Here is a 12,781-nt window from a genome sequence, read left to right on the forward strand (position 1 = left end):
GCTGTATAGTGATGCTGGAGCTGTCCTGTGGGAGGATGCTTGTTTCCAAAATTCATGATGCTGGGACACCTCTAACCTGTGCGACTCAAAAACACTGCTTCCCATCGGTGCGATCGCTCCCTGGTTCTTGCAGCAGAGCAGCTGGCAACCTACTTAGGTTAAAAAAAAATAGAGAAAGAAAAAAAATACTTATTTTGCTGAATAAAAGTGCTCCAAGCTATCTTGTTACTGTTGGGAAAGCAGCTCGATTATAATCCTGTGTCTTTGGGCACTTATAACTTCAGCAAATTAGCCTTTGGGATAAAGTTGTTATCCTTGTTTCCAGTTCCAAGCTGGATGGTTTTGGGCACATTTCAGATTCCCATTGGCTCTTTTTAGGAAGATTGAAGCGTGAAAAAACTTAGATTTATTTTTTTTTAATCAGCTAAATAAGTTTCAAGTTGTTTGATTTGTACTGTTAACTCAAAACTTCCCCTGTTTGATAAAGTGCCAACTTCCCAGGGACTGTCAGCACTGTGTCCCGTCACTTTAATGCTTCATTTAGGTCCCCAGAGCCGAAAACACAGGTTTATTATCTCGTCCAACACCATCAGCCTCTGCCAGATCTGATTTACGGAGAAAATCATTTACAAATTGTGGTGTTACAGAAGAGCGGTGCCGGCTGAAAAGCAGCAGTTGGATGTTGGGAGCCTGATACCTTCAGGAGCTGTTGAAGGGTTGCCCCTTGTTGGGGTGGTTTCCCTTCCCAGCACATGCCCTGCCTGCCTAAAGCTCACGCTTGGAGCGTGCACTGAGACCTTGTCCCCCCCTGAAATATGCATCCGCAAATGCAAGCATGCATGAACCCCCAGCTTTGCATGACAGAGAGAGATGGAGCTGCACCAGCTTCGCCTTCAGGTCCCATCCCACCACCCGTGCTTCTTGTCTCCAGCTTTTTGGAGACCTCATGGAGACCAGTGCGCTACTTCATGTAATTTTAAAAGAAGTACAAATCTCAGGAAGATTTGTAAATTGAGAAAACCAGTGCTGGATTCCTTCCCTTAATATAAATTATACTATATAATATTGTATAGTATTTTTAAGTTCACAACTCCGAACCTTTCTGGCTGCCCCAAAAGCTGCATCTCTTGTCTGCATGCAATGCACCATTTCAAGTAAGAAGCTGTAATGCTGTGGATTTGATGCTAATTTTTTATTTCCTCCTAATATTGCAGTGTTGTCATTTACCACTTCGGAAGCTGACATGGGGATGTAGTGAAAGGTGTTTGGAAGGGGAGAATGAGAGACTTTATGGTTTTCATGCGTTTTGGCATTCAAGATAGACCCTATGGTGACATTGATTGGGATTTGCAGGGTTTAAAGCAGAAATGGAAACTGTGTAAAACCTGCACATGGCTTAGTATGCCCATCTTTACACAAAAAGGTGATAAAAACTGGGGTAGAACCTTTAGATGCAGTCCCATCCTCTAGCAGAGCCTGAGTATGGGCACTTCACTGTGTGATTCCGTCATGGGGCTTGGGTGCAGCGTTGAGCAGTGATACCTGTGCCATAACCTCTTTCTGCTCTGTGCAGGATGAGAGACACGAGCAGAAAAAACAACGTTTTTGCCCAGTTTCGGAAAAACGAGAGGGACAAGCAGAAGCTGATAGACACCGTGGCCAAGCAGCTCCGCAGCCTGATCAACAGCCATCACTCGTGAGGGACTCGGGGACCTCCTGCCCACGCCGGTCCCTGCGCCACAGCCTTCCACATGCCTGGACTTGGGATTCTTGTTCAAAGAGATTATATGTATTTTTTTATTCACCTGTATAGTATTCATGAAACCTGCCCTGATGACAAAATGTTCCTTGTTAAACAATCCCGGGGAAGATAGGTGGCACTGCTCGTGAAGGTGGTGTCAGGAGTCTCCTATTATAAACTTCTATTTTCAGGGGTTTATAAAGTGATGGTAAATCTTGAAGCCTGAGAGAGAAGTTCACAGAGTTCACACCCAGATATTATTTTTTTTTTAATAAGCCAAATTTAAAGAATTATCTGACTTCCTTTTGTTAACTTATTCACTTGCAGAACAAATGAAAACAAAAAATATAGGGAGGAGTCATGGTTTCAGGTTCTTCTCATGGGTTCCGGTAAAAGGAGCACGTTTAGAAAGAGGGTCACCTGTTAGCGTGTCTGGCCAGCTTGCATATTGGATTTTGGTAGGAAAAGAGGCAAACTCATTTCCCCAGCTTTTCTCCTCTTTTTTACCTCTGGGGACTGATTTCCACCTTAGGCTGCAGATTGCTGGAGCTGCAACCCTTTCCCGCATGTCTGTAATCAGCGTAGCCACCCCCTGAGCTTCATCTCTAGGACCTGCTGGTGTCTTTTGGACCTGCACTGAATGTAGAAGGGCTTTGAGACCTGCCTCATTAATTAAATTTGAGAAGGGAGAACCAGAAGGTGATCTGGCAGGGTGTCCTGCGGCACTGGGGGTCTGGTGCTGGGGTGCTGTGGCTCACATCCAGCACGGTTGGGTTGGGAGAAGAGGGATGCTCAGCAGGGACGGTGCAAAGGCAGGCTGGGCTCTGCCAGTGTCCAGGGCTCTCAGTTCAGGGTTTTTTTCCTCTCTGCATCGCTTTTCCATGCTGGTGTCCTATCTTTCCTCTCCTGACACTGTGCGGTGGGGTAAAGTCCCTCTGCTTCCTGCGAGCGCCCTGGCTTGAGGAGCAGCCCTGCAAACTCACCACCAGCCAGGACCCAGAGTGGGAACCTCCTGAAGGTCCCTGAAGCAGAGGTGGCTGGAGATGCCCCATGGAGCAGCATCACTCAGCTCCCCCCAGCTTAGAAGTGCCTACGGACAAAATTCCCCTCTGCTCTGAAGGTGCCCAGACATCCTCTGCTCAAATCAAGACAGCCTTTGAGGAGGATGGGAACACTACCAACAGGACTTTAATCCCAGGGTTCAGGTTACAGAGAGAGGGGGCTTTCGCCATTATCTTCTCGTTTCCCTTTTTACTCTAATTACTGCAAGTGAAAGCTTACCCAGCTGGTTCCCCCACCTCCCAAACCCTGACATTAAAGGGAATTAAAATCTTCCTGGTGGATGTTACAGCTCTGGCAGTGCTGCTTCAGCACGGGCAACATCTCCTACCCTGGTCTGAAGGCGGTGGGTGCTCAGCCCTCAGACTGCTCCTGGACATGGAAGGGTGCTTTGCTGACCTGCAGAGCAAGGTTCCTTCTCCTTCCACTCCCTCAGTGCAGACTCCTGAAGCTATGGAGGGACAGGACTTGTTCGCACGTCACCACATGGCATTTCCAGAAGGGCAGCAGCATTTTGTGGGTGCATTCAGTCCCTGTGCTCTATGACTACGTGCACTTTTTGCTGAGGGGGACTCTTCTGACCCTCAAGCTCTGGATGCATGAAGGGGGTGGTGCTTTGTCTTCCCTCCTTGTTCCTCAGCAATACTGGTTTTTTGTTTGTTTTCTTTTTGATAAGGGTACGTGTTACTTAACCCTGAAAATAAATAGGCATGTTATCAGCAATGACCTTCTGGGCTGTTGTCCTGGCCCAGCGGTCTCCAGCCATGAAGACCAGTGGATTATTTTCATTAAGAGGGAAGAACCAAACCTGGCCGTACGGTTCCTTGCTTTTGAGGGGGATCAGAAGTTACTTTCTTCTTAATGCCTCTTTGAAGTATATGTAAGAAGGATGGAGGGGAAAAGAAGCAGCTGAACGAAAGTTGGTGTTAGCATGGCCAGAAATGGATCATCTTTGTAGATACATCTACATATGACCCAGCGAAGGCTTTCAGAGGGACAGGTGAAATGAACTTCAGCCCATTCCCTGCTGGTGACCTCTTTCTTGCTGTCCGAAATGAGGGACCTGAGCGTGAACCAGGCTGGAGGCTTCACCATGACCCCTGTGAGCCCCTGGCGATCCCCAGCTTGATCTTGGCATCCCAAATCCTGCAGAACGGAGAAGAAAAAAATTCCCAGCATGCTGGACTCCGATAGAAAACTCTTCCTCGCCACATTGCCAGGGAAGGGAAGCAGATGGGCCCTTATAGTCCTGGCACCAATGGGAGAGCCCTCAGCCCTCCAGCCAAGACGTGTCCCATGAGCCGCAAGACCACAGTGCACTTTTATTCCTCCTCCCCATCCCTCGGCAATGCCACCATGGGAGAGATGTGGGGACAAGAGTGCAAAGGGGTTGTGAAAGCAGGTGGGATCAGCTGGTTCAAGTATCAGACCTGAGCTTCTACCCAGAGGATGGAGACTAAGACAAAATCCCAGCTACCCAATAGTGACAGTAACAGGGGAAGCTTCTGTCCACAGGGTGCTTCGGTTAAGGGCCATTAAATGGTAACAAGCACTTTAAAATCCTTCAAATCAAGCTGCTACAGATGCTAGCAATGGCATCACTGAGCATCAGCAAGCATGACAAATAAGGCACTCCAGCATTTCCAGATTTTATTAGTGGGAGTATAGACTGTCAAACACTATTTTTAATCACTTTTGTCAGCTGCTGGCTTTGCTGCCAGGTGAAGGCGCTGCTTTGAAGCCGGGATGATTTTTCTCTCCTCTGTGCCAAGTGCGGGATGAAGGGAGGAGGAGCAGGCACCGCCAGGCAGCATCACCTCCTGTCCCCGAGACACAGGGAAGGGGCTTTGGGCTGCTGTTGGTGTGAGCCGAAAAAAGCATCCAGCTCCTGCTGCTGCCTTGAAACTCCTTCCCCCCCTCCCCTCCCCCCCTTTCCCAGGGGTGACCCCTGTATTGCATTGCACAAGGTATACCTGCATAAAAACCCCAAAGCAGCTGGGTCTTGGGGCAAGACCTTGTTTCAAATGCTCCAGACAGCTCCCAGCCTTCCCCATCCCACATCCTGGCTCTCTTTCCCGTCGTCTCCACCGAGCTTTAGTTAAAAGAGGAGTGACACGGCATTACCATGTTTGCCCGGGGTGGATTTCCTTGCTCCTTTAAGCTCTGCTTGGAGAGGCCGGGATTGGGATCCTGCAAACTGGCTTCTGGTGCTCAGAACTTGCTGCTGGGAAAGTCAGACTCGGCCAAGGCAGAGATGCAGCGAGTTTCTGATTTCGGGAGGTCAAGCACCTAACCGCAAGTCACAGACCGGGATAAAAAATGGCATTTTGGTGCTCTGGTCCTAATTAACTTTTTGTTCTGAGAGATGCAGTTCCATCCCTTCAAAATAAAATTAATCTTTTAAACAGATTGCTTAAAAAGCCCTGGAAGACATTTAAAATCCCCTCTAAATCTCTCGCTAATGATTGGTATCCTCCAATACGGATGGTATTGCTTAGAAGGGAAAGGTTGTTGCTATAAATTTATAAAGGGGATGGGAAACAGGGGCAGAACCCGCTGCTATAATTGAAGATTTGCAACCCCTAAAACAAGTAATGCTGCTATTAACACCTCCATGTACATACATTGAACCTTCTTTAGTTATTTTTTAAGCAGTGGCTGTAGAAAAAGCTGGGTTATCCTCCACATTTTCCCTGACCCAGCCAACATATTTCAGCACCAGTGGGAAAAAACAAACAAACCAAAACCCAAAAAAGACAAGTTTGGCTTCCTGAGAAGCATCTGCACATCTTATCTTCTGTGTAATCTTCAGGGGTTGTGCAGGCAGCCCAGGGGTTGGGAATAATTTTATATAAGGTCTCTAAAGTGCTAACTTACAGCCCAAACCGTACCTATACATGAGGGGGATGGCTTCTGTTAGACATCAGCGCGTGTGCATGTGTGTGAGACAGAGGAGGAGGAGGTTTTTTCTGGGTTTTTTTTGTTGGTTGGTTTTGGGGTTTTGGTTGTTTTTTGGTTGTTTTTTTTTATTCCTAGGGCTGGAGTTCAAGTCAGATGCTCTTAGTGATTTTGCATTGTTCTACATCCAACCGCAACTCCAGGCTCTGATGACAGGGGGAGAAGCTGGCTGATGCTTTGTTTGAGGGGCTGTTTTGGTTTTGTTTTCTTAAAAATTGGCTGCTTTTGTGCTGCTGCAAGAATGGATGTTTGGGCAGAAGGCGTGGGCGTTTGCATGCCGGCCCCAGACTGTTTGCAAGATGCTGGGAGGCAGCGTGGAAAGCGGAGGCTGAGATGGAGTCGGGGCCAGCCCGGTGGCATTGGCTGCTGTCGGCACCTCCTGTACTGAAGCCGTTTTTAGGGTAAAAATCCTTTACCCCCTGAGGTAGCAATGATGGGAAGTGGCAGGTGAGGGAGGTTTGTGATAGGTGTGCCTCCAGCATCCCTTCAAACCAGTATTCAAACCCCAGGCAGAGAAGTCTTTGCCCTTGGTTGTTTCCTACCTCTCCATCACACCTCCATTTGGCTTTTCCTTTTGATTCTGAATTGGGTTTGGTGGGTTTTTTAGACTGTCAAATGGTTTGGAGCATCGAACCAGCCTCCCACGCTCCAGCTGGGTGCATGTCCCATTCCCTGGTGCCGCGGGGCTGCTGGGGTCTCTGTGCCCCATTTCCTCTGGTTCCGTGATGCCCAGAGACCCAGTGTGCGTGTGTCCCCACTAGCACGACTTGTGTTAATCACACCGCTGGGGAGCTGGAAGGGAACACAACTGACAAATAAATCTCATCCCAAATGACTTCAAGATGGGCCCATCTCTGCTGTCAACTGGGAAAGTTGTGTGTTTGAGGGAAGCGATCCAAATACACCATGCTGTGGGTGGGGTTCACCCCAAAAACACCAAAGGGAGAGGGGGAGCTCAGCCTGTGATCTGGGGACCGGGTTGATTTGCTTCCCCTCCAAAGCTGCTGCTGCTGCTGCTGGGGTCTCAAGCCCATCCCTTGCCCCTGGGGCCGCGCTGGGTCCTCGGGGCCAGGCTGGGGGAACTTTGGCCGGAGGGAGCATCCATCCCACCTGCAGCTCCTCTGACTTGGGGGCAGCACCCCAAAACCTCCGTGGGCAGCTCAGGGTCAGGCTTCTGGAATCCAGGCTGCACCGAGTTGTTTTCTGCCTTGGCTCATCCCTCTTGATTTTATTTTGACATAAAAACACACCCACACCCCAGTCCCCATCCCTCCCTGTCCACTGGCTGCTTGTGTTGCCTTTTCTCTTTTTTTCGGGGGGGAGGGTGGGGGTGGGTGGGGAAAGGATGTGATTTGGTAAACTAATGTGGTGAAAACAGCTTTTTTTGCACAAGTCGTTGCACAATAAGGGGAAAATTTAGTAAATTAGGTTTAACTTTAAAGGGAACTTTTTTTTTTTTCCTTAAAACTTACTAGCAGAGCTACTGATTAAAAGAAAAAGAAAAAGAGATGGACTGATTAAAAAATGGACTGCATGGTTTACAAGTTAAATTGCGTTAGAAATTAGCATGTTGATTTCAACTGTACATTTATCCTATTGTAACTTCTATTAAACAATACAGCATAACTGTTTAAATAAGTGCCGGTGCTCGCTGTGGCTGTGTGCATCACTGTGAAGGCACTGCCTTTGCCTTCACCTCGCCGGAAAAAAAAAAATCCTAATTACCATAAAAGACAATATTCAAACATCTCTTTTGTACCACCAGCAAAGATTTGCTGCTTAAACACCCTGATTTACAGATTGTCCCATGGGGAGACGACCCTTTAACGACCGCTGCCTCCCGCACCCCGTGTTGCATTGCCATGCTGTGAGCTAAAGCCAAGTTTTGCCTAATTTGGTGGCTATTTTAATTGGTTTCTATCATAAACAAGCATGATTAAACCCAAGCCTGGTGTTTTAAGAAGTAGCCGCCTTGCTCTTGTTGATTACATCTAGGTTTGCAGATGGGGAAAGTAATCCCGAGTAGGAATTAAGGCTCTGGAGGGCAGAGCAGAGATAATAGGCAGTTCATCGAGGCAGAGACGCGGAGCTGCATTAGCTTTCTATGGGAAATCTTTTTGCCCGCTCACATTGCATGTTTTCTTTCATGGTATTTATCATCCTTTGCAATTTGATTATTATATTAGCATGTTGGTCTTTTTCTTTTTTTCTTTTCTTTTTTTTCTTTTTTCCCTGGCCCTAACTGCATTAGGGTATTAGATTCCCCAAATACCTCCCAGCCTTGGAACTGAACGTGCAGTAGACTTTGGTTTCTATAAGATGTTTGACTTGGTACCACATGGCACGTTGATTAGGAAATTAAAATGATATAAAATCAACATGACACATGCTAATTAAAAACTGGCTAACTGGGATGTCTCCGCGTGTAATCCTAAACAGAGGCACAGCACTGGGGCATCTCCATGGGGTCAGGTGATGCTGAGCGTGCCAGGCTGGGGGGGACGTGGAGGTCCTGCCCCCCTGGTAGGGGTGATGGGGAGGTCTGGTGGAAGGGCTCAGGCAGATGATGTGGTACAGTGTGTAGGAGTGAAGGATTTAGGGAATGTTCATGGGTTGGGGGACTCCCTCGTGGAAGGCAGCAGCTGTGTTAAAGGATCCTGGATGGACTGTATTGCATGAATTTCTCTAAAACCCTTTTTAAGCTATGTATCCCTTTTGGTTTCTGTCACTTGCTGGGGCAGGGAGTCCCGTGTGTTAGTTCAGTGGAGTGGAGAGGGAAAGTGCTCCCTGGTGCCTGATTTTAACCAAACCCCTGCTAAGGGTGTTTGCATGGGCACATGGAGCAGAAGAGGATAAAAGGAGAATGGGAACACACCAAATTTAATCTGTTCAGCTCTGAGTATTCTTGGGTGCTACCTGTTAATTGCAATCATGAACAAAGGGGAAAGTGCCATCTCCTCCAACTGCAGGTCCAGGTGGGACCCCAAAAATGCATGAAGTCCCCCAAGCTCGGCCAGCCCACCCTGTGACCCAGCAGCCGGCACAGCACCATGGGTTGGCCTGATGTCTGCTCCCACAGGGCAGCTCTGTGTAAGGTGCCTGGGTGAAGGACTTCAGCGCTGGCCCCTGCCCCCTTGGTTTGGTTTATTTTGAGTGCTGAGCCATGCTAAGAGCAGACCAGATGCTCCAGGCTCAGGACCGTGCTACAGGGGATGCGCAGCCCCAGGTGGGAGAGCTGGAGATGTTCTACATGGCTGCGGTGGGAGATGGTGGGCAGAGATCTCCTTGGACCATCCCAGCCAGTGGATCAGTGAGCTGCAGCCACAGGTACATTTTGGGGTGCAGATGCAGGATGCTGCAGCACACAGTGATGTTACACCAAAGACTGGGTGATACGGTGTGTGTGGGCTCTGTCTGCACCTAAAACAGTGCCAAAGCAGGGTCAAACCTCACTGCAGCTGAGTGGCACAGCAGAGCCACTTGGTTGTCCCCATGCCACCAAGACTTTGACCCCAGGTGTCCTCAGGACTTCTTGTGACACACACACACACAGAGACACACACAGAGACACACACAGAACACAGACACACACAGACACACACAGACAGACACCCCCCCACCCCCCCCCACCCCCCATCCCATGCAGAGGGCTGCCAGAGCAGCGAGCCTGTTGTCCCACCCCTAGGAACATGTTGCAAGCCCAGTGTTGGAGGATGATGCCAGGTGCAGCCTCATCCATCCAACAAGCGGTTCCAAGAGCAAACCATCCCCAGGAACATGCCCAGGCACCCCTGGAGAAGAGCAAGTTGGGACGGTGCAGCCAAGGGGGTGAGACACGACCCCACACCTCCACTCACACCCTGGCCTCATACCATGTCGCTGGCTAGGTGCAGGCAGTGTGCCCTGAGCCCTTGGGTCGCTTCTTTTGGTTGTCCATGCCTTGCTTTTCTCATCTTTAAAATAAGAATTTCTCATTTTGATGTCTTCTGTGGGGTACTGAGTTTCTATGCGGGGATTTAACATCTCTGTGCGATGGCTCGCTGTGTTACGTTTCCTGCACAGAGGGGATGAAGGCCAAGTGGCAAGTCTAGCTGGGTTATCGCCATCGGCATTGCTTTGTGGGGTCTGCAGGACACCACAAGGAAGAAGATCCAGCACAGCTGTAACATGCTTGGACCTAGAGATGCTCCCACCCTCTCCAGTGGGACAGGACCTCTGGAGATCTCTAAGGCCAGTTTCCTGCTCCAGGCAGGACTGTTGCTAATGCTAGATCGGGTTGGCTGTGGCTTTATATGACTGAGCCTTGAAAAACTCCAAGGGTGGACATCTCCCACCTCTGGTGGCCTGTCCCAGGGCTGCGCCACCCTCCTAAGCGGAGACTTTCCTACTGTCTAATCTGAACACAGCTCTGAGAGCATGGTTTGCTGTGCTCGCAAGGGCGGTAACTGTGGGCTTATGGTCACCCTGGTTATCACTGTTACCACTAGGTCTGGTCTGACAGAGCTGATACTCAACCACCTCGTTCCCACTTTGTGACTGCTTTCTACGGTGACACCAGGCAGCTGATGGGACCAGGGGTGCTAAGCGTGCAGACTGATGACTGTCCTGTATGTGGGACATGACAACATAGCAAGCCCACAGCTTGATGCTTCCGTCTTCCAGTCCCAAGCTCTTACTCTGTCCCATGGCAGCTCCATTCCTGGGGCTGCTGAAGCTGGCGCCCTTAAGGAGGAAAATCCCATGGGCTGGAGACAGGCTCATCTGACAACTCCACTTTCCTGCAACCTCAGCCAATCTCATCAAGGAAGGAGGTTAAGAGGTAAATCAAGGTGAAGGCAAGAAGGGACAGAGACAGGAGGAAATAAATGCTCAGGAATATCTGTTGAAAATATTTGTCTCGCCTGCCTCGAAGAAAATAAGGAGGAAAAAACCTCCCTGCTTGTGGTTGCTTGTGGGTTTGGGATTCAACTCTTTGCAAAACAGCTATAGCAAACGCGGGTGATCGCTGAACTCTGAGTCAGGGTGGTGGCTGAAGGCAGGAGACAGCAAGGAAGCCAAAAGCTTCCCGACCAGCCCCCAGATTCATTAAGCACCAGATACTGATGGCCCAGACATCCCCTTCTCTTCACTGGCTCCAAAGGTTGATTAGGTCGGATGTAGGTCCCTGGACACAGGCAGGGGAATACTGCCCAAAACAGCTGGGCTCACATCAGACCCCAAAGCCTCTGTCTGGGGATCTACATCTTGGAGGTGTTGGCTGATCTCATCGGGTCCTGTGGTGTTAAACTGATGTCAGTCATGTTGAAATTCCCCCTTGGAACAAGTGAGGATTTTGTTTCCAGACACCTATTTGGAAGCCTTTCCAGCATCTCACTTCTCAGATACTTGAAAGTCTCTGTCCCATGTCCTGCCAATGTTTATCTAAAACCAGTTTGCACTTGCTTTTATGTCAGCTCTTGTTCTTCAACTTTATTAGCTCTTTCCCCACCTTGTGTTGTCTCTTTTGGTGTGTGTAGAGAGAGAAATCAGTCTGTCTTTTCACCTGGGGTTTTCCCTGCTCAGCAGAGGCCAGGGGCCTTAGGCTCCCTGTGCCTCTCCATTTTCTGATTGCCATCTTCCATACGTGTTCCCCATCTCCCATACATGTTCCCATCTGAGCCTCTCTTTCAACGTGGTGAACCAAAAAGGTGTGTGCTTCAAGGAGCTGCCAGGACTGGCACGTGCACAGGCATTAATGCTTCACTGTCTCAACTGGAAATGTCTCACCAGATACTAAACACCCTTTTTCAGTGCTATGACAGAATTGCTGTAGGCAGTGACCATCGCATCCAGGTCTTTCTTCTCGTTGGCCCTTTTGAGGTGAAGGGCTCTGTGCTTGGTGCATGACCCTGCACTTTACTCTAGTGGCCCACACCCTCCTGCCTTCACTCCACTCATTGTGGTTGTTCCGTTCATCCCAGCTGACATCATTGTGATCCCTGTCAGTGGTGATGTTGGGGGGGTGGGGGCGGAGAGGGGGGCGCGATTTTCCAGGTGTCTTCTGCCACGGGTCAACAACAATTCTGGAAGGATTGGGAAGATTGTGTGAGATGGATAAAAGAATATGGGCATCTTTAATGAACTTTGGCCCAGTCCTGACAGCAAGGAATGAGTGGGAAGATGGACACTGGACCAAAAGGACCAAAGTTTGCAGGGCTGAAGAGTTTAAAGCAAAAGTGGAGGAAGAAAGCTGATGGAGACAGCTGTCATCACACGCCCAGAGAGCACAGGTGAAGGCAGTTGTTAGAGCAGATAAACAAACGAGAAGGGAGAGGAACAGATAGTTCAGAGATAGCACAACCTGTGATAAGGATGGGTGAGGGAGATGAAGCAGCTAAGGAAGGGATTTCACCTCTCCTGGCAAGAAGACTGGATGAAATCCAAGAGGAATGAGCAGAGAGCATTACATACAGGGGAAGAAATGTGGGCAGGGAGACACAGTAGGTGGAGCAACCGGATTTTGGATGTGAAGCTGGGTCATGCAGGGGGTAACATGGCAGAGCAGTCACAATGCCCAAAGAGGGCAAGGGTGGTCAAGCCAGGTGGCAACGAAGGCAAGGGCGGTGGGAGCATCATGTGGTGATGCTCTGCTATGAGGAAGAAGCAAGATGGGACTGCTTGGGGTAAACAGGGCTTTTCTTCTTTCTTCCCTGATGCTTCCTTAGTGTTTTGTCCAAAGGCACTGCAGTGCATCCGATCCCCAGAGTGGGACCGGGCGGCGTTCCTCCAGGTGACAGCCCCTTCATCTTTCCTCTGTGCCGTGATTATGAGACCCACGTGGCTTCGCAGCCCTGCTAATTGCATTCTGTGGGGCAGTAATTGAATGAAGGCTCACGAGAGCCATGGATCAAAGGCAGGCGCCCATCAATATCTGCCTGCCCCAGAATCCGATTAGCAGGGAGAAGGCATAAATCACAGCTGCCCCTCCCTGACCCAGCAATGCTTAATGCAGGTACGGTGCCCAAGCCAGTGTCAGGGAAATCT

General features: G+C 49.4%; 1 protein-coding gene across 2 annotated transcripts in view; it reads left to right on the forward strand.

Moving 5' to 3' along the window:
• EXOC6B (exocyst complex component 6B) overlaps positions 1 to 7,396 on the forward strand; it is a 312,215-nt gene extending 304,819 nt beyond the window's left edge. For both annotated transcript variants that reach the window (XM_056344728.1, XM_056344734.1), the window contains exon 22: positions 1,574 to 7,396. In XM_056344728.1, the coding sequence (XP_056200703.1) occupies positions 1,574 to 1,700 (127 nt within the window). In that variant the 3' untranslated portion in view covers positions 1,701 to 7,396. The remainder of the gene's footprint in view (positions 1 to 1,573) is intronic.
• Positions 7,397 to 12,781: the final 5,385 nt, after the last annotated feature.

This window comes from Falco biarmicus, chromosome 1 (genome assembly GCF_023638135.1).
Source record: "Falco biarmicus isolate bFalBia1 chromosome 1, bFalBia1.pri, whole genome shotgun sequence".
Taxonomy (NCBI): domain Eukaryota; kingdom Metazoa; phylum Chordata; class Aves; order Falconiformes; family Falconidae; genus Falco; species Falco biarmicus.